At 41.8% G+C, this 18,200-nt stretch overlaps 3 protein-coding genes across 6 annotated transcripts in view; 1 reads left to right on the top strand and 2 right to left on the bottom strand.

The window, feature by feature from the left end:
• The window catches only part of hip1rb (huntingtin interacting protein 1 related b), a 40,436-nt gene extending 29,188 nt beyond the window's left edge, over positions 1-11,248 (bottom strand). Inside the window, exon 1 of the mRNA XM_061817714.1 lies at positions 10,259-11,248. Within this exon, the coding sequence (XP_061673698.1) occupies positions 10,259-10,339 (81 nt within the window). The 5' untranslated portion in view covers positions 10,340-11,248. The remainder of the gene's footprint in view (positions 1-10,258) is intronic.
• A 2,544-nt stretch (positions 11,249-13,792) lies between these two features.
• LOC133499630 (hydroxycarboxylic acid receptor 2-like) lies at positions 13,793-15,474 on the top strand. The gene has a single exon (XM_061817856.1). It carries the CDS (start codon positions 13,793-13,795, stop codon positions 14,765-14,767), a length of 975 nt encoding a protein of 324 aa, XP_061673840.1. The 3' UTR covers positions 14,768-15,474.
• Positions 15,475-15,534: 60 nt separating this feature from the next.
• kntc1 (kinetochore associated 1) overlaps positions 15,535-18,200 on the bottom strand; it is a 58,342-nt gene continuing 55,676 nt past the window's right edge. For 3 of the 4 annotated variants that reach the window (XM_061818040.1, XM_061818041.1, XM_061818045.1), the window contains one exon: positions 16,242-16,567. In XM_061818040.1, coding sequence (XP_061674024.1) covers positions 16,277-16,567 — 291 coding nt within the window. In that variant the 3' untranslated portion in view covers positions 16,242-16,276. Of the gene's footprint in view, positions 15,889-16,241; positions 16,568-18,200 lie in introns of those variants that run through there. The other variant, XM_061818042.1, reaches the window with a different exon arrangement.

Below are 18,200 nucleotides of genomic sequence, written 5' to 3'. Positions count from 1 at the left end.
CAAATGTCAATCTTTGGGTGAGTCGACAACCTATATGTTGCACCCGGTTTTCTGAGCGTTCCATATTTTCCATCCATGTTTACTTGCTAGTGATGATCATGTGTCCCAAAATTTTATAGTCGAGGGGTTGTCACACGGAGTCCAGGGATCCCAAGCTACAGGGGAGACCTTTTTACAAGGATTCGTTAATAAGCTGAACGCCAATTAAAACATATGCAACTACTATGTTAACCCCCAAAAAATGATATCTTCTTTAAAACATCTTGCTCTAAAGATGCATGAGGTGTTAAAGGGAATGGAAAGACCGCAATGCACCTTTTTGCTAATATTATACAGTTTTCATGCTGAATATGAATCTTAAAACCATTATGAAAGAAAGTTTTATTTTTCGATTTTTTGCAACAAATGATCGCACATTGCTGGATTCGCCAGAAAAAGACTGATACGAAGCGGAAACAGACGATCAGGGGCGTGACGTAGGACATTGTGACAACAACATGGATCCCATAGGAATACACTGGAAGAACGCAGATGAATTTTCCAATAATTCGAGTGATTAACATTATTCTGAAGGGTCCCATGAAGACGGTGAAGAAAACAAGCTTTATGATGGTGTTAAAGGTTATCAATTTGAGCCAGTTAGACAGCACACACGTTCGAATTCAGATGGAGTAGCTGGCAACTAAGAAGCCAACAGAGCAGTCGAACCCATCGTGGAGGATATGCCTTGTTGGACATATCGACTGGCTAGCATTTGTGAAATTCTTTTTTGGTTTAGTTAGTCATAAACTGATACAGTAAATAGTAATGGCTTTGATATTCTGAATCTATATACAAAGTTTTTAAGTCTTGTTTTGAAATTATGCAAATGCTGTGTATTTAGTGATTTGGTACGAGACAACTACTTTGCGTGTAAAATGCTTATTATTGCACAAAAACACAGAAGCCAAAAACGTAATCCAAGTCACAAATAAGTAATAATATAATGCTGCTTTCTTTCGCCTTGTCCCGTTAGGGGTTGCCACAGCCTGTCATCTCAGATGAACGCTCATATTTGTTTGGCACGGTTTTAATAATAATAATAATAATAAAAAAATCATCATTTTTACGGATTGGTTTTAGCTTACAAACATTGAGGAATTCTCGAAACGAATGGGTTTTTCTTCAGTGTGAATACAAAAGACTCCCAAGCTCATCGTGGTTCCAAAACCACCCATCCCAGATTTTGTGACATCAGAGGTCTGCCCACGAAGTGAGTCGTTTTGCAGGCAAGAGAAAGTTTGTGGACTTTAAATCAGAAACACTTTTTTTTGGGGTAAAAACATCGAACAGCATATGCATTTCACGGAACAGTTGAACATATATTTTCGTCTAGATAATATAATTTTCCTTAGAAATTAGACATTCCATACACTTGAAATAGCAATAAATTGACCGTGTACTCATAGCCAATCATGTCACAAAGCTTCAAAAGCAAATCTCTAAGTGATGTCACATAGAATCGGACAAGCTGTATGCTTCACTGCATTTCATCTTGATCTCTGAACTGATGTTTTAAATATATGAAAACAGCTACACTTGTCCATCGCTTTTAGCTAGAACTGCTGAATGCATGCAGGGCTATAAGATTTATGTGATGATGAATCACAACCACACCAGGGGATTTCAATAGACCCAAAGCTAAACTTGGAAAGAGTATATTTGTGCACTTGTTCTCATTGTTAGCAGAAAAGGACAATTGCCCAAGTTATAAACTTAGTTACTCAATCAACAAAAAAAGCTGTTACGCGTTTTCCAAAAGCATTTACATAAATATGATGGGCAACTGTGCTATGAAGCTCACAATATGAATGTATTATCTTACAAACAATTTATCGGAAAATTATTTCCCCAATGGACCGAAGTTTGAGAACCAATGCTTTGGTCAGAATTCATCCATCAAGAACAGTGGGTCTTATGTGGTAGCAAGGCGGCATTGAGAGGGCTAATACAACAGGATACCCCTCCCTTTGACATCACAGTGACGCAAATTGTATGGCCACGCTTGCTCGTTTACTAGGGATGTGTTTGGCAGGGTGATGTGGAGGCCGGTTTGACAATAAGGGGCTTGTTGGTAGGGGGGAGGAAAAGAAGCTAAATACTTGGGTTGCAAGTTGGGCAGGAAGGAGGTGGTTTGTGTGTGTGTGTGTGTGTGCATGGACGCCCAGGGGAGGGGGTTTGTCGGGGGTTTGGCTCAGACGCCTCAACAGATGGCCGCAGAGTAGGGAAGTTACAGGGAAACATGTTGGAGAGTGATTTCTACCACTCGGAGAGCTAAAAATAGTTAAATGAACAGTAGAGTAGGGCAAGCCCATTGTTTATGAGGAAAGCGTGCCACATTGCAACATCACTCACACTCTTGTGAAGCTAACCTCCCCTCTCTCCTGTTGTTATTATAGCAACAGACTAAATGGCTCAAAATGTAAAAAAAAATTTTAGGGACGCTGCCATTTTTACGAGTCAATGACTTATGTGCGTGAATGTGACGTGTAAGGTGCGCACCAAAGGCTCTATTACATTATGCTATGTGCGGATTTCTCGGATTTATCCTCATCTGATGAAAAAATAGCAGTATCGGTTGATCGGGAAGACTGAGGAATACTTCCATACAGATTTGAACCTGTGCTTGTAATTCATGTTGACTATTCGGATAGTTCTTCGGCCGGAATGGAGTCTCACTACACGGAGGCCTACGCATGACATAAGTGCATAAAAAAAGGCCCCCGGGAGCTGCGGGCTGGCACCCGCGGATGGTTCTTCGGACGGGTATGACGGAGTCTGACAAGTGAGCTCCGAGCCGAGTTTTCAGGTGGGGGAGATCTTTAGCCGAGCTTCAATGGTGGCGGAGGCCATTAGCTGAGCTTGGGTGTCCGGGGCTTACTGCCTCCGCCGCCTGTAAGCCCAGCTCGTGGCCCGCCGCCACCCGCTTCATTAGCCTCGGATGCTGAAGGTAGACTAACGACCTGCGCCGCCACCGAATCTCGGCTAAAGGCCTCCCCAGACATCGAAGCTCGGCTACAATTCTAGCTGATAGACAGGTGTTCAAATTATTTACAGCTGTATTACACAAATAAATCATACATTGTGAATTCTGGATTTTTTTTTTTTTTAGATTCTCTCTCTCACAGTGTACCTATGATGAAAATTTCAGATGCCTCCATGATTTCTAAGTGGGAGAACTTGCAATATAGCAGGGTGTTTAAATACTTATTTTCTTCACTGTGTATAAAGTTTAGATCAAATAAATAAATCTGGTTGGATACAGTCTTACACTGTAAGTCATGTGGCTCCATTCAGAGTAACATCACATTTAAATCTAATGTTCAATGGAAGTCCACACACACATGCTACCAATTTAAGTTTTGAAGTTAAAAAAAAAAAACAAAACAAAAACGCATAGGGCCTTACAGAAACATTATGTGCTTTATCCACAAAAATGACAGTGACGTTGTTTGCTGACCAGACTGTGCATGCATGAGCCCAAGTGAGAGAGACAAAGAGTGAAGATGATAGACATTTAACAGTTACTTGCGACCACAAAATAGTGCAATGTTGCAACATGCACAGCCAAAAACAAAAACAGCAGCAAACAGATCACCTAAGCAAAGTTCAGGAAAGCAAGTTTATTTGTATAGCGCATTTGATACACAAGGTAATTCAATGAACTTTACATGATTAAAAGCATTCAAATACATAAAAACATTTGAAGAAGTACAATTAAAACAGCTTGTAGAAGTGAGAAGTGGGCTGAAATACCTAAGTTTGAGCAAAGACAAAACTATGCTGCACGCTAAAGCTGTTTTTTCCCCCCATAGTCTGTAAACGAGTCTTGCACGGTTCCCCCGACTCACTTTGATTGGACAGTGAAGCCCAATAGAAAACACTCAGTGCAGACATGACTGTGTCGTTTGATTGGTGAACTTTAGTCAAACACTTTTTTTTTTTTTTTTAAATGTATTGGCCTTGAGAACATAAACAATGCATTTCAATGTCAGAAAACACTAAAGCTGACTCATGTTGATTAATGGGACAAGTCCACACATTACGGAGACATCCCGGATAAAAAGTTCACCTATTTCATTTGGCATAGTCATTTAGCAAAACATTCCAGTGGAGAATTGCTGGCTGCCATGGTGCATCCCACTTGGACCAACCGAAAGGACAAGTGACAAAGAGGAAAAGCCTCAATTAATCCCCAAAGTCCAGCCAACCCCATCACTAGCATCACTGGCCCACCATCAGGTGGGTTGCCAACTCGCATTATTGTCGCACTCCACTCACTCACCCTGCATTTCTTCAAACCCTCCATCCTTACCATTTCGGTTACTTTGTTATCTGTGCTCAAAAGCAGCACGTCTGCTTCCAAACCATGTGGGTGATTATTCAGGTCAGAGTTGGGAGTGCTTATTAAAAATTTAAAACACTGGATGAAAACTCAGACGATAGCAGGGCTCCTTATCAGCTTAAATCCACACATGACAGCAGGAGTGCTGGCTAACAAAGAGCTCTGAACTCCATACCGATTAGCTCAAGTTGCAAAGCAAATAGACGTTAAATGACTAATTTAAGTTTGCACTCTACTATAAAATGTAAAGTCAAAGTTGGTTCAATGGTAAATCCCTTAATATTTTTTTTTTTTTTTTCAGCAAATTTCAGCAGTCCCCAACCCTACAGACGTAAGGTAAAAACAAATTATTAAAAATTAAAGGACACCATTAAACTGAATTTAGTAGTTATTAGTGGGAGGGCTCAGCCCTGCGCATGTTTTTCTCTTCATTGAGCAGCCTGGTCTCATCTTGCGTTTCATATCACAAATCAAAAAACATCACCTCTGTAAATTGGCCAACTGGGAGATGAGATACCAAACACATGATTAGCAAGTCACATTTATACGTTAAATGTGGATTAGGAGTATTAAGGTCGACTAATCGGTGCAACGCCTCATGGCTGCAATTAACCTCTCAGAGTGACACAGACACCCCCGCCCAACACCACCCCACCACCCAAAAAATAGACAGCAGACAACACTAACGTACTGTACACACCACACCAGAATTTGGCAATGTCACTGTGTTACAAAACACATGCATACACAGAATATAAAAGTCCTTTTATACCCTTCTTTGGGTTATCGTATGAGTTTAGATTTAGCTGTATGAAAGTATTTAACATTTAAATAAAAAAAAAACTTTGTGCATGTCTGAGTGTTAAGCTCACACTTATTACCATCACTCCACCGATTATCTGAGCCACTTATCCTCAAAAGGGTCACAGGAATGCTGGAGCCTATCCCAACTATCTTCAGGCAGTTTTACCATGATCCTAAAAACTCACAGTCATGTCGGCCAGTAGATTAATACTGTATTTGTCTGTTAATCATTAAACGTGCATTGCTTATTTATGAATGGGCATTTACATAATTACTCATTTCTGAAAAAGCTCTACTTTGCCTAACACAATATACAAAGACATTTCCCTACATCTTGAAGTATTATTTCAGTAAGTATACTATTTTGAGAAAAAAAAAAAAACATTTTCATCCGATCATTAGAGTTTAGTGTTGGGAATTCTTTTATAAGACCACAAAAGCTCTAGGTTGATGGCAAAAAAAAAAAAAATTCAAAAAAACATGTAGTTTCAAAGATATATTTAAAGTTAGTTGTGGGGTATCTAACTAATTAGGTTTAGAACAAAAACGTTTTGTTCTAGTGTTTGCCTTCTACAAGCTAACATTTGAAAAATGTCTCTGTAACAGATATGAATGGCTATTTATATATAAATTATTATTATTATTTTTTTTTTTTAAATGGGACAGTGACACATTGTTAATTTTGTATTTATTTGTCCAATGTGTGTCTACAGTTAAATAATTTGTATGTTTTGGAAAAAACAAACGTGTCCAAAAAAAAAATTCTATTGAGAGGTCTGCTCATGTTATGTGTTGACACATTACCACTGTGGCAGAGAAACTGTCCACACAAACAGCAAGTTAATTTAACACAGTGCCCCTTTTAATTAACTGGAGAAGGCCAAAGGCATTAAGTGTGTGCTGTTCTCCTCTGTACTCCTACTCACACTGTTTATCTACAACCTTCATGCCCCCCTCCCCATGGGTACCCACTAGGGCAACAAGACCAAGAGAAAGCAAACACTGCACTCTCTCTTTCACACACACACTCACACGCGCACACACACACACACACACACACACACACAAGAGTATATAGAGCATAGTGTGTGTGATATTTCACCTTGAAATGAGCGTAGAGCAGTGCAGCAGAGGATCTCAACTGTATGAATCACCAACTTCATCACAACACAATCCAGGCTACCACCTACACATTCTACAGTAATAACTTGATTTGCAATTTCAATTTGTTCTGTGACAATGCTCCCAACTCAAGACAATTGAACCGCAAATAATATTTAATGTATCTACATTGAATGGAAATACCATTAATACATTCCAACTCAATACATGTGACTATGCATAGAAGACAGTCACAACGTAAGTTTCATTAATTTTAAATGTTTTTTTGCACAGTCCAAAGAATATGGCTGTGAGTATGTCTGTCTGCAAGTGTTGGTACATGTGTCCAAATATATGTTGCAGTATGTGCTAGCATTAAGCTAGTAGACTTTCCACAGACAATGTTGTGGTTGTTATAAATATGCAATGTTTAATTCTTTGCTGGCGGCACGGTGGGTCAGCTGGTAAAGCGTTGGCCTCACAGTTCTGAGGTCCCGGGTTCAATGCCAGACCCGCCTGTGTGGAGTTTGCATGCTCTCCCCATTATTTGCCCTGCGAATGACTGGCAACCAGTTCTGGGTGTACCCTGCCTCCTGCCCGTTGACAGCTGTGATAGGCTCCAGCACTCCCCGCAACCCTCGTGAGGATAAGCTGCAAAGAAAATGGCTGGATTGATGGATAATTGTTTGCTTTATGTTTCCATAGACTTGAACTGGGAGTGCCGATAAACAGCTTGAAGCATTTTGTTCTTAAAATGTTCACGATTTGTCAAACCATCCGTCTCTCCAGTTAAGGGGCACGGTCTAAAATTTTTGCTCACAAATTAAAGAAAACAAATTGGCCCAGCAACTGCTCGTATCTAAGTATAAAAAAATCTTAAAAGTACAAGTCGCGTCACCTCTAAGTCAAGGTACAACTGTACTTTTACCATATACAGTGTTGCCTCTACTTACATAATCTGTTCTGGAAATCGTTTCGTAACGTCAAACTTTCGTAAGTACAAACGCATTTTTCATGTAAATAGCCTAATCCGTTTCAAGCCCCCCGACCCACCCCAAAAATAAGCAGTGTACATAATGTAAAGAATAATAAAATATGTTCATTTACCTTTGGCGTTGAGTAGGTGGGGAGTAAAATGGCATCATGGTGTCTTCAGAGGTAGCACACACAACTTAATTTCACTAAAATTAATAAATTCCATAAACTAAATTCAAAACAAACAACTTTCAGTGTTTCCTGAAGTAACAATCCAAGGATGGTTGCCTTTGATGGCTTTTAATAATCTTGCGGAAATGTGCAAGGCATATGTCATCGAAGTGAGCGATTGCCTGAGTAGTTAATACAAGAGGAGAAGCAACTCATCGATATTCTCGCTTCCTCATCGAAAGATCCTCATGGTGAAGCAACTCCTCGATGTCCTCCTTAGCCTTTCCGAGCAAAACAATTTGCTCAACTTCAGGGTCAACCACCACTTTGCACTTTTCAAGTCGAGCAGCATGATGGCACTGGCCATCAATTTCTTCAAGCCCATGGTGAAAGAATGGTGAACAAATCCGCAAAGAAGTTTTTAACTATGCGCGAGCGTATGACAATGGATTCGGTGACCTACATACAAGAAGTGCATTACAGGTAAAGATTGACGTAGCTCCAAGCTAATGGAGGGATGTGATGCCAGGGAAGATGCTACGCGCTAGTTAATAGGTGGGGCTGCCGCACATACGAAGAGACGGATTGTGCAACTATGGCTAAGATTGACAGCTCTTTATGCCAATGTGATGCCAGGAAAGTGCTCCAGCGGTGGCCAATGAGAGAGCAGCTCTATTGCACCGCTTTCAAACCAAGATACAGTACAGGATATTTACGGTTGAATCCAGTGCCATTTATTCCCTTAAGTATCCTGATTTTTTTCGTAACTAGAGAAATATTTTCCGGGGAGGCTTTTTGTAACCTGAACCTTTCGTTAGTAGAGGTACAACTGTATTAAAGAACATTTATGTCCAGCAATCCCGATAAAACACTACTATGTAAAAGTATGGCTGTGGGAAGACCTCACTGTTTCCTCTCCATTACACATCTGTGATTGGTGAGTAGCTTTACTTCATTTTGGTTTCCATCCATCCATTACCTGAGCCTCTTATCCTCACAAGGGTCGTGGGAGTACTGGAGCCTATCCCAGCTAACTCCATGCATGAGGTGGGGTACACCCTGAACTGCTTCCCAGTCAATCGCAGAAATTTTAGTTTTGTAATGTTTAATTTCTCATTGTATTGAAATGCAAAAGTGAATTAAACACTGTCTGTATAGTGTAATAAAGCTGTGACGATACTGGGAATGACTAACTACATTTTATCCACATCAGATCACATTCCACTCCCAACTTTTATCAACCATGTTAGAAGAATGTGTGTAGAGTGACAGAGAGCACCATCAGTGTCACACACACACACACACACACACACACACACACACACACACACACTATTTGCATTTTGTCATTACCTATTTTTCCTCTCTTCCAACTCTCAAGGTGCACCTATGGAATAGTTTGCATAATATCCCAATTGCACAAACAATGTAAACGAAACCTCCCAAGTGGAAATAAAAACTAACCCATTTGTGGGCAGCGTCCCATTTTTGGGACATCATGATTTTCACACATTATAACCTTCAGTATATCAAAATATTTAAGTGTTTTAATCTGAAGCCATAATTTGGTATCAGGAGAAGATAACTCATCGGTCAAAGTTAGCACGGAGTTATTTTTCCTTCCTGACCCAACATGATTGCCTCAGGTACACATTGAGCGTTTTCCAAGAGAAGAAAGGGAGAAAGGTCAGTATGCAACCACGTTTGTCATCAAAATGCTAATCCATCAGTATCATTAATGGATAAGTGTCGTTCTAGAATGAGAAATGAATTAATAAACATATCTGTAGTTTGTAAAACTTCATAGAACTGATAACATAGCCTTCCCAGTTTTGGGACGGTGCCCGCGAGAGGGTAGATCTTTTTTGCCCTTTGTTTTATGAGTTAAATGAAAAAGAAGTGTTAATTCCTTGATTGTGGCCTGTAAGGAGACTTATCTCAATAAGGCAAAAAATTGCCACCCTGCCCATGAATGGGGTTAAAACTAATTCGCCTAGTCATCAAAAGTACAGCTGCAACACATTGGAGCTCCCGGCTGGACCACATCTTGAACCTGTGACAAATAATTAAAGGGAAGAGAGCAGGCCAAACAGGACCAACGAGATCAACACCATGATAGTGACAAAGTGTGTTTTCGTTTTAAATGTCCCATTTATTTGACTTGTGATAATCCCACGGACTCACGTGCCATTTCATAATGTAACTGTAGTAACATCCTATTTTTGTCTTATTTATTTAAACAAGGTGACCTAACTTTAACCCCGCTGTTGAAGTTTGACTTCGATAACTTTTAGGGAGGGAGCCCTCCAAGTTGGGAACAGTTTTGACAGAGGTAAACCCTCTAATTGGTGAATTAATTCACGTGAATACTCCATTTTGAGTTTAATAAAAGAAATATGAGCCTTAATTTTACATTTAATTGAAACAAAGGAGAATAATCCACTTTGGGTCAATTACAACACGGATGCAACTTCTATGTTGAGTTCAATGAGAAGACAGTTTTTTCCCCCTTTCAAAATGTTCAATACTGTATTTGGAGTCAACGTAAACACGTTAGACAGCCATTTTGGGTCACTTAAGACACAGGTGACGCCTCCATCGCAATTTTTTAACGCGGTTGAAGCTTCCATTCGGTCCAGCGAAAACCCATCGTTGTCCTCCATTGTGACTCAATTAGAAGGAAGTTAGTTAATTAAAACACAGGTGAACGCTCCATTTTGGAGTAAGTGGCAAACACAAGGTCAATGTGGGCAGTACAGAGTAGACACACGGAGATACATTGGTTCAAAGAGCGCCAGCAAACAACCTTCCAAATGGCCTTACCTGCTGCTTGTCAAATTGTTCCCTCTCGGCTCCGAGGTTGGCCTCAGTACGCCTGGTCTTGACCCGAGAAGAGATGTTCATCCTCCACTTCCGATGCGGACTCAATCGTCCCGAATCCCCATAAAAAAAAAAAAAAAGGAAAAGAAAAACGACACACAGGCTCGCCTCGCAATGAGCAATTACTCGTTGTCGTCGCCTTTAGCAAAGGCGACACATTTCCGATTCGTCTCGCCGGTGATGAAGCACGGCCAAAAGGAGGAAATGCAGCCGGCCTGCCGTGTTCCGGATGGTCCTCCCCTTCCAAGAGGTGGATGAGCACATCATGACGTCACCGAAAAAGAGCCTCCAAATGCCACGCCCTCATTTTCTTCTCGTTTATAATTTGACGCTGTATTTTATTTTTTACCAACCCCTCAAAGTTTAAAATTCCTACATATATTTAAACTTTGATCTTAATGATCAAAAACAGCTAGTCCCGCCCCTTCGTGCAATTGTACGCTATTAACTATGATGTCATATAGGTCTATGCCTCGTCTGTCATTTTAATATATATGTATTCTGTATATAACAATGGAGAGACCCCAACCACAAAGTGCCGCAATTTCGCTACCCTAGTGTATACCTGTGATTGATTAATTCTAAACATTTTTAAAACGGAAATAAAGTTTTAGCTATCTTGGAATTACTTGTTTGCCATGCGGAATTCACAATGAACAAATGTAGCCACACGAGTCCAAACGTTCTAACATGCGTGTTGGCTTCATTGAAGATTCTAAATTGTCCAATCGTGCGATTGAGCGGTCACTGCTCCCTATATCTTATCTTCGGCCCCAAACACCCCTGCATTAGAATGCACGCGTGTACCTAATGAAATGTCCCACGGCAGACTTGTTACCAGCGAACTCGTCCGACTTGAATATCACGTTATTCGTCGGTGGGGTGGAGCAGATGGCATGGCATGCCGTTTTTTCCCGGGTCAAGGAAGTATCCGCACACACATATTGGGACGACCTGGCTAACCTGGGTTTGACTGGCAAGCTAACTGCAATGGTGTGCATAATTATGACAGAAAGCAGATTTTTACACCGGTCTGAGATTAGTCTCCAACCATTGAGATTGCTTGTAACGTGCTGCCGAATGTTTTGAAAATGCATCACCTTTATTGTTTTGAATGTGATGCACTAGCAACTCGGTTAAACACGAGGTCGTAAAGAGAAACGTTTGCCACAATATAAATAAAGGTCACTCAGTCAACTCACATTTTGATTGACACGTCATGGAGATGGAACAGAAAGGTGTTTCCGGAGCAATACTGACATCTAGTGGCAGATAGTTGCACGTTTACGTTCATATTTCAAATCCTCTATCATGATGAAATTAATTGCACTCAATCGGTTATAGCCTTCTTTAGGGAGCGAGCTAAAACACAACAAACATTTTTTAATTATTAACATTCAATTTAATCACGAATAAAAAGCACTGATACTGCACATTATTATAAGTATTATTATATTCTTATTCTGAATGTGTTGCTCCGCCGTTTGGATTCACATTCACACATCTTTAAAAGATTGAAACACTGACTTTAATGATACTAAGTGTTGGCCCGTCAATGGCATTTTCCATGATGTGCTGGAACAATGCTAGGCTGCAAAATTGTTTGGTTGTTTTAAATCCACATTTAATTCTGTACTGTATTTGCTCTTGACTCTGGCAGTAAACAGTTTAAAGATTTTTTAAGAATTGTACTCTAGGTTGTTGTTCAGTGAATTGAGTTTAATGCAACCATACAGTTCCAAATTTCATGTACTGTATTTCACATTTGGAACATTCCAGCGGATAAAGAGGCAGGTTCAATGAAATGGTCTGACAAGTCCACAATCATGAATGTTTTGTCCTCCGTGCCAAAGAGGAAAAAGACCATTCAGAATATCATCAGTGCAAATTTAACAAGCCAGCATCAGTGAGGGCATGTGGGTGTGTTCGTGCCCCTGACAGATAACTTGCCCATCTGGAAAGGCACCATGAAATCTGAAAGGTATGTCCAGTGTTGGTTTTGGAGCAACACATTGGTCTGGATTATTGAGGCCAAGTATTTGAAGTCGTCCACCCTCGCTATCTCTTTTCCCCAGAGCCCCACTCTTCCCCTTCCACCCTTCTGGTTCACACACATATACAACTTTAGTTCTGCAATTTGCCTTTGTTCTTAAAAATGGGAACTCGCACACTTTTCTTCCATTCTTCAGGCATCTTCTCGCCCGCTAGTATTCTGTTGAATAAATTGGTCAAAAACTTCACAGCCACCTCTCCAAATTCCTTTCATACCTCCACATATGTCATAAGGATCAAGTGCCTTTCCATTTTTCATCCTCTTTAGCTCCTTCCTAACTTACCCCTTACTAATCATTGCCACTTCCTGGTCCTTCACGCTTGCATCTTCTACTCTTCCTTCTCTCTCATTTTCTTCATTCATCAACTTCTTGAAGTATTCTTTCTATCTATTTAGCACACTACTGGCACCAGTCAACACATTTCCATCTCTATCCTTAATCACCTTTACCTGCTGCACATCTTTCCCATCTCTATCCCTCTGTCTGGCCAACCTGTAGAGATCCTTTTCTCCTTCTTCTCATTGTAATCTGTTTTTATTTACGCTTTACACAGTGTCCTAACTTTGTTGGAATTGGGGTTTTCATGTTATGTTGTCACGTTGGACAACTTGCCCATGCAGTTGATGACAAATTGGTGAACCTAGCCCAATCCTTGCTTGACTGAGCCTTTCGGGGATGCTCATATTCTTCCCAATTATGACATTCACCTGCTCCCAATTAGCCTGTTTACCTGTGGAATATTCCAAATTGTTTTTTTTTTCTTTTAAGCATTCCTCAACTTTCCCAGTCCTGTTTTTTTTTTTTTTTTTGCCCCTGTCCCAGCTTTTTGGAAACACGTTGCAGCCTTCAAATTAAAAAATGAGAAAATTTCTTAACCACTTATCCTCACAGGGGTCGTCGGCATGGTCATTGAATTTGAGACGTCGTCACTACATCTGACAAATAGTCAGTAATTTGACATATAGTCAGTCCACTGCATCTGATGTATGGTCCACTGTACTTTGTTTAATCCAGTGGATTTTACATTATGCTCCACCCTAACTGGTATATGATCAACGGTATTTGACAGTTAAAGCCATAAGAGCTGATGTATTTGACATCACTTTATTTGAAATATAGTGGTGTCCTGCATTTGAGAACATTTCAAGTGTTCTCCACCAGCCAGCTAGCCCAGGTGTCATTTCAAATCCAACGTGTCATTTTTCAGTGATCTGCAATTTGTGACTTGAAGTGCACCTTCCTCCTAATCGCTCATTGCATTTTCACACAACATATGAGGGTTGAGTCATTGTATGACACCCAAAAACCAGAAGCGACTCAGTACTTCCTGTGCAGGTTCCTACAAAAGAGAAAGATGCGAGGGCATTTTTCTTTCAAGCCCATGTGCTCATGCTTTTCGGGGCTTTTCATTTCCTCACTCAACATGCATTGCAACTTCACCACGAGCCTTCTGGTCCGCACGCTTCCCACCATCCTGTCGGTGGAGTTTGTCCTTGGGGCACTGAGCAACGGGCTGGCTCTGTGGATCTTCTGCTTCCACTTGCGGCCCTGGAAGAGCAGCACTGTGTTCCTTTTCAACCTGGCCATGGCTGACTTCCTGCTCAACATGATCCTGCCCTTCCGCGCCAGCTACTACAGCTCGGGGGTCAAGTGGCGCTTCGGCCAGACCTTGTGTAACATGTCACAGTTCATGCTGGCACTCAACCGCACCGGGAGCACGCTTTTCCTCATGGCCATCGCCGTGGATCGCTACATCCGCGTGGTGCATCCCCACAGCCGCGTCAACTCCTTGAGTCCCTCCAAGGCCATGTGCGGGGCGGCTGCCCTGTGGTTGGTCACCGTATGCTTGACGGCCAACGCCCTGACCCTGCAAAACCTCCGCTCAGACTACTGCGAGAGCTTCTTGGTGGAGACCTCGGCCAAGGGCAACCGGCTCTGGCACAAGTTCAATTTCCTGTTTTCCTGCTGGATGCCGCTCCTGGTGATCCTCTTCTGTACGGTGCGCATTGTGGCTCAACTGCGGGGGCGGCAGCTGAGCCACCATGGCAAGATTAAGAAGGCGTTGTGGTTCATCATCGTGGTGGTTTTGCTCTTTGCCGTCTGTTTCCTGCCAAGTAACATCACGCAGCTCCTCATCTGGATCAAAACCCAGGAGGCCATGAGGAACCTCCCGGAGTCTGAGGTGTGCGACGCCATGGACAACCTTACCGTTGTCTTCTACATGACTGTCAGCCTCACGTATCTCAACAGCGCCCTGGACCCGGTGGTCTACTACTTTTCCAGCCCCACTTTCAAGAACATCTGCAGGAAATCCCTGCACCTGCCCCTTGCGGAGACCACAGAAAGCATAGAGAAGAGAACCAGGGAGACCGGCTCACACTCATGCAGCCATATTTAGGAACCAAGACTGCACATTTCCTCAAAATTACAGTATTGCTTTTTGTGGGTGTTAGGGAGTAGGGAGTACAGCCTTTAATCAAGATCACATTGACATTATCAAGAGGCCATTGCATTAAATTAGCCGCAAGAGGTGACTTCAAATGTATTTATTCATTTTCCATTTTTTTTCCATCTTTTATCTCATTCAAGACCCTGTAAAGCAAATTCATAGATTTCCTCGTAAATGCATTACACGTTTGAAGATACAGGAGTGCCTTGAAATACGAGCTTAGTTTGTTCTGTGACCACGCTAATAACACAATACACTCCCCTAAAATAAACGTTTCCCATTAGTCATTTAAAATCATTTTATTTGCAGAGGATAAAGAATGTACCTGTTCATGTTGTTGTATCATTCTAAGTTTTTGCATTCAAATATTCACTGCTTCAATGCTAAATGTTAGCAAGCAAAATGTTTTGCATTGTTTGTTCGTATTTACAGAAGGCGAATTTACTAATAAGGCAAATATAATAGCTTTAAATACAATCTATATCATTCTGTCTTGATTAGTTTGACAGAAAACCTCAAATGGGAGTGGCATTAAACCGCCAAAGTTTGGATGAATTGTTCATTGTTTGACAAACCGCTGCTTAGTGTGAAATTAAGTTTACTACCACTGAGCAGTGCTCGGAAGTCAAGTTTGCTCTTGCAAGTGAAAACAAGAAAAATTGGCCAAATAGCGTATTTTTAACGCATTTATTCATTTGTATCAAGTTAAAAAAAGCTCATTATACCTGTTTGTGCTAACTAATGTATCATTAATAAAGGAATACAAATGAATAATTTTACAAACATTTTTCAGGTTGTGAATTTATTTCATAAAATAATTAGTTCATTATAAATTAATAATCCTTAATAACCAACAAACAAAACCTCATCTTAACCTCATCTATGATTCACCAGGCCCAACGCCATGGTCGAGTGATTCATCCCTGCACTCGCACTACTTCTCCAAAAACATACAACTTTAACACAATCACTGAAATGAAGTATGAAATAAAGAGCGCGTATCCTCCAACTGTGTCGTTTCATCAGACTTCATTCATTCTAACGGTGGCAACTGCACACTTCCTCCTTTGCTGTGGATCACACATTCAGAGCAAAAGCGTGCATTTCAGAGAAAAATCTTCAATTCGAAGAATATAGCTCACCCACATGTGATATATTTTTTATATACAATATGAAGCCCCAAAACAATAAACCACAAAGAACTTGACAAATTATGTTGACTCTCCATTTCCTTGACATTTATTCATAAACTAAGTCACTTTGTGCAAAAAGTTAAAATGTAAAATATTAAGGACTTTCCACATACTATATAATGTAGAATTGACTTTTTAATTTTGAGTGAATCTCACCATTGACGTTTGCATATTCTTCCCGAGTTGTGTCACGGTCGGGGCTGGAGCACTGCCAGGAGGGGCGTGGCCTGGTCACCGCTCTGGACAGTGCCACCTCTGGCACTCCTCACAGCCGTTGCGCATTTGGCATGTTAATTGACCATGTATTTATGTTGGAGTTTTTGTCACGGGCATTTGCCAGTTCATTTAGTTTGCACCGGGTCACCGGGTGCGGACACTGCTTCTGCAATAAAACCCACTGGACATTACGCAGGGGGCACGGTGAGGCAGCTGGTAAATCGTTGGCCTCAGAGTTCTGAGGTCCTGGGTTCAATCCCGGACCCGCCTGTGTGGAGTTTGCATGTTCTCCCTGTGCCTGCCTGGGTTTCCTCCAGGCACAACGGTTTCCTCCCACATCCTAAAAAGATGCAACATTAATTGGACACTCTAAATTGCCCCTAGGCATGATTGTGAGTGTGACTGTTGTCTGTCTCCATGTGCCCTGGGATTGACTGGCAACCAGTTCAGGGTGTACCCCCCCTCCTGCACCTTGACAGCTGGGATAGGCTCCAGCACTCCCTGCGACCCTCGTGAGGATAAGTGGCAAAGAAAATGGATGGATGGACATTATGCCTTTGTCTCGGAGTCCTGCATTTGGGTCTTCCCCCGCACTGATGGCTCAAGACAGAATGAACTGGCCAGACACGGACCCATTGGACTCAAAGGTGAATTTACGTTCCTGTCTTGGCGGCGACCCTTCCGCGGCCACCTCACTTTCCTGTTTCGGTGGCTACAGCGACCGGTTTCCAGGCGCTTTATGTTCCTGTTTTGGCGACTACGGTGAACGGTTCCTGGCCACTTCATGTTCCTGTTTTGGCGGCTGCGGCGGACGGTTCCCGGCCGCTTCACGTTCCGGTTTCGGCCGCTACGGCGAACGTTTCCCGGCCGCTAGGGCAAACGAGTCCCGGCCGCTTTGCGACCAGGCCTTGGTGGAAACCGATCCCCGGCTGGGGAGGGGGGGTTTGTGCCTTTTACTAGCTCCCCTTCCACCCACCCCTGGTCATATTTTTTTATTTTTTATTTTTTTTTTTTTTGTGTGCGTCTGGAATCCACGCCTTAGGGAGAGGTTTCAGTCATGAGTGGGGCTGGAGCACTGCCACTGGCACTCGGCACAGCTGCTGCGCATTCAGCATGTTAATTGACCATGTATTAATGTTGAAGTTTTTGTCACGGGCATTTGCCAGTTCATTGAGTTTGCACCGTGTCACCGGGTGCGGACACTGCTGCTGCAACTCACTGGATATTATGCCTTTATCTCGGAGTCCTGTGTTTTGGTCCTCCCCCGCACCGATGACTCGTAACAAGTTGCGTGAATTTGCTCTGGGTACGCTGACCTCCTCCCACGTACAAAAAACCCACACGTTTGGTTCATTGAAGACTAAATGTCAGTGTATTTGTCAACTGGTTTTGATTTAAAATCACTATTTGTCCACTGGATTTGAATTATGCTAACTATAGCGCTCGTGCACCCACGTCACCGAAGTCACGTGACTGGCCATATTGACGGTCTAACAGAGCTTTCTTCAATGCTAAGTCCGTTGAGACGAAACGAAAATATGTCTTGTAGCACGACGGCCAGAGTTTTGTCCGATACCGTTAAACATTTAGAAAAGGATAATAAACGAAGGTACGTGGAAATATTAGAGACACTTGGCATAGAGGACCCATATTTAGTGCCAAAGTCAATGTTTTTGACGATAAGAAATTGTACTGTTAATTCGCTCCCGCTTGTCTTGGACAACTGGATATACACACGAGATTTACACGGAAGAGTTTGAAAGCGTAGAAAAGTCTAGACGCATACATACTTCGTTGCTGGATCTGTTCTCTCGTGAACGTGGAAGCGTATTTGGCTACACGTTAACCTAATCCATCAATCTTTTCAGCTGGTATTCAATACAAATACCAATATTTAAATAAATGACCCCTGGTGTTACACAAACTCTCATTCATTAACTATGATTGGGACAAAAAAAAAAAAGAGGACAGCA

Source organism: Syngnathoides biaculeatus, chromosome 4, assembly GCF_019802595.1.
Source record: "Syngnathoides biaculeatus isolate LvHL_M chromosome 4, ASM1980259v1, whole genome shotgun sequence".
Taxonomy (NCBI): Eukaryota; Metazoa; Chordata; class Actinopteri; order Syngnathiformes; family Syngnathidae; genus Syngnathoides; species Syngnathoides biaculeatus.
The sequence above is the reverse complement of the archived record's forward strand: the minus strand, read 5'-3'. Positions and strand labels throughout refer to the sequence as shown.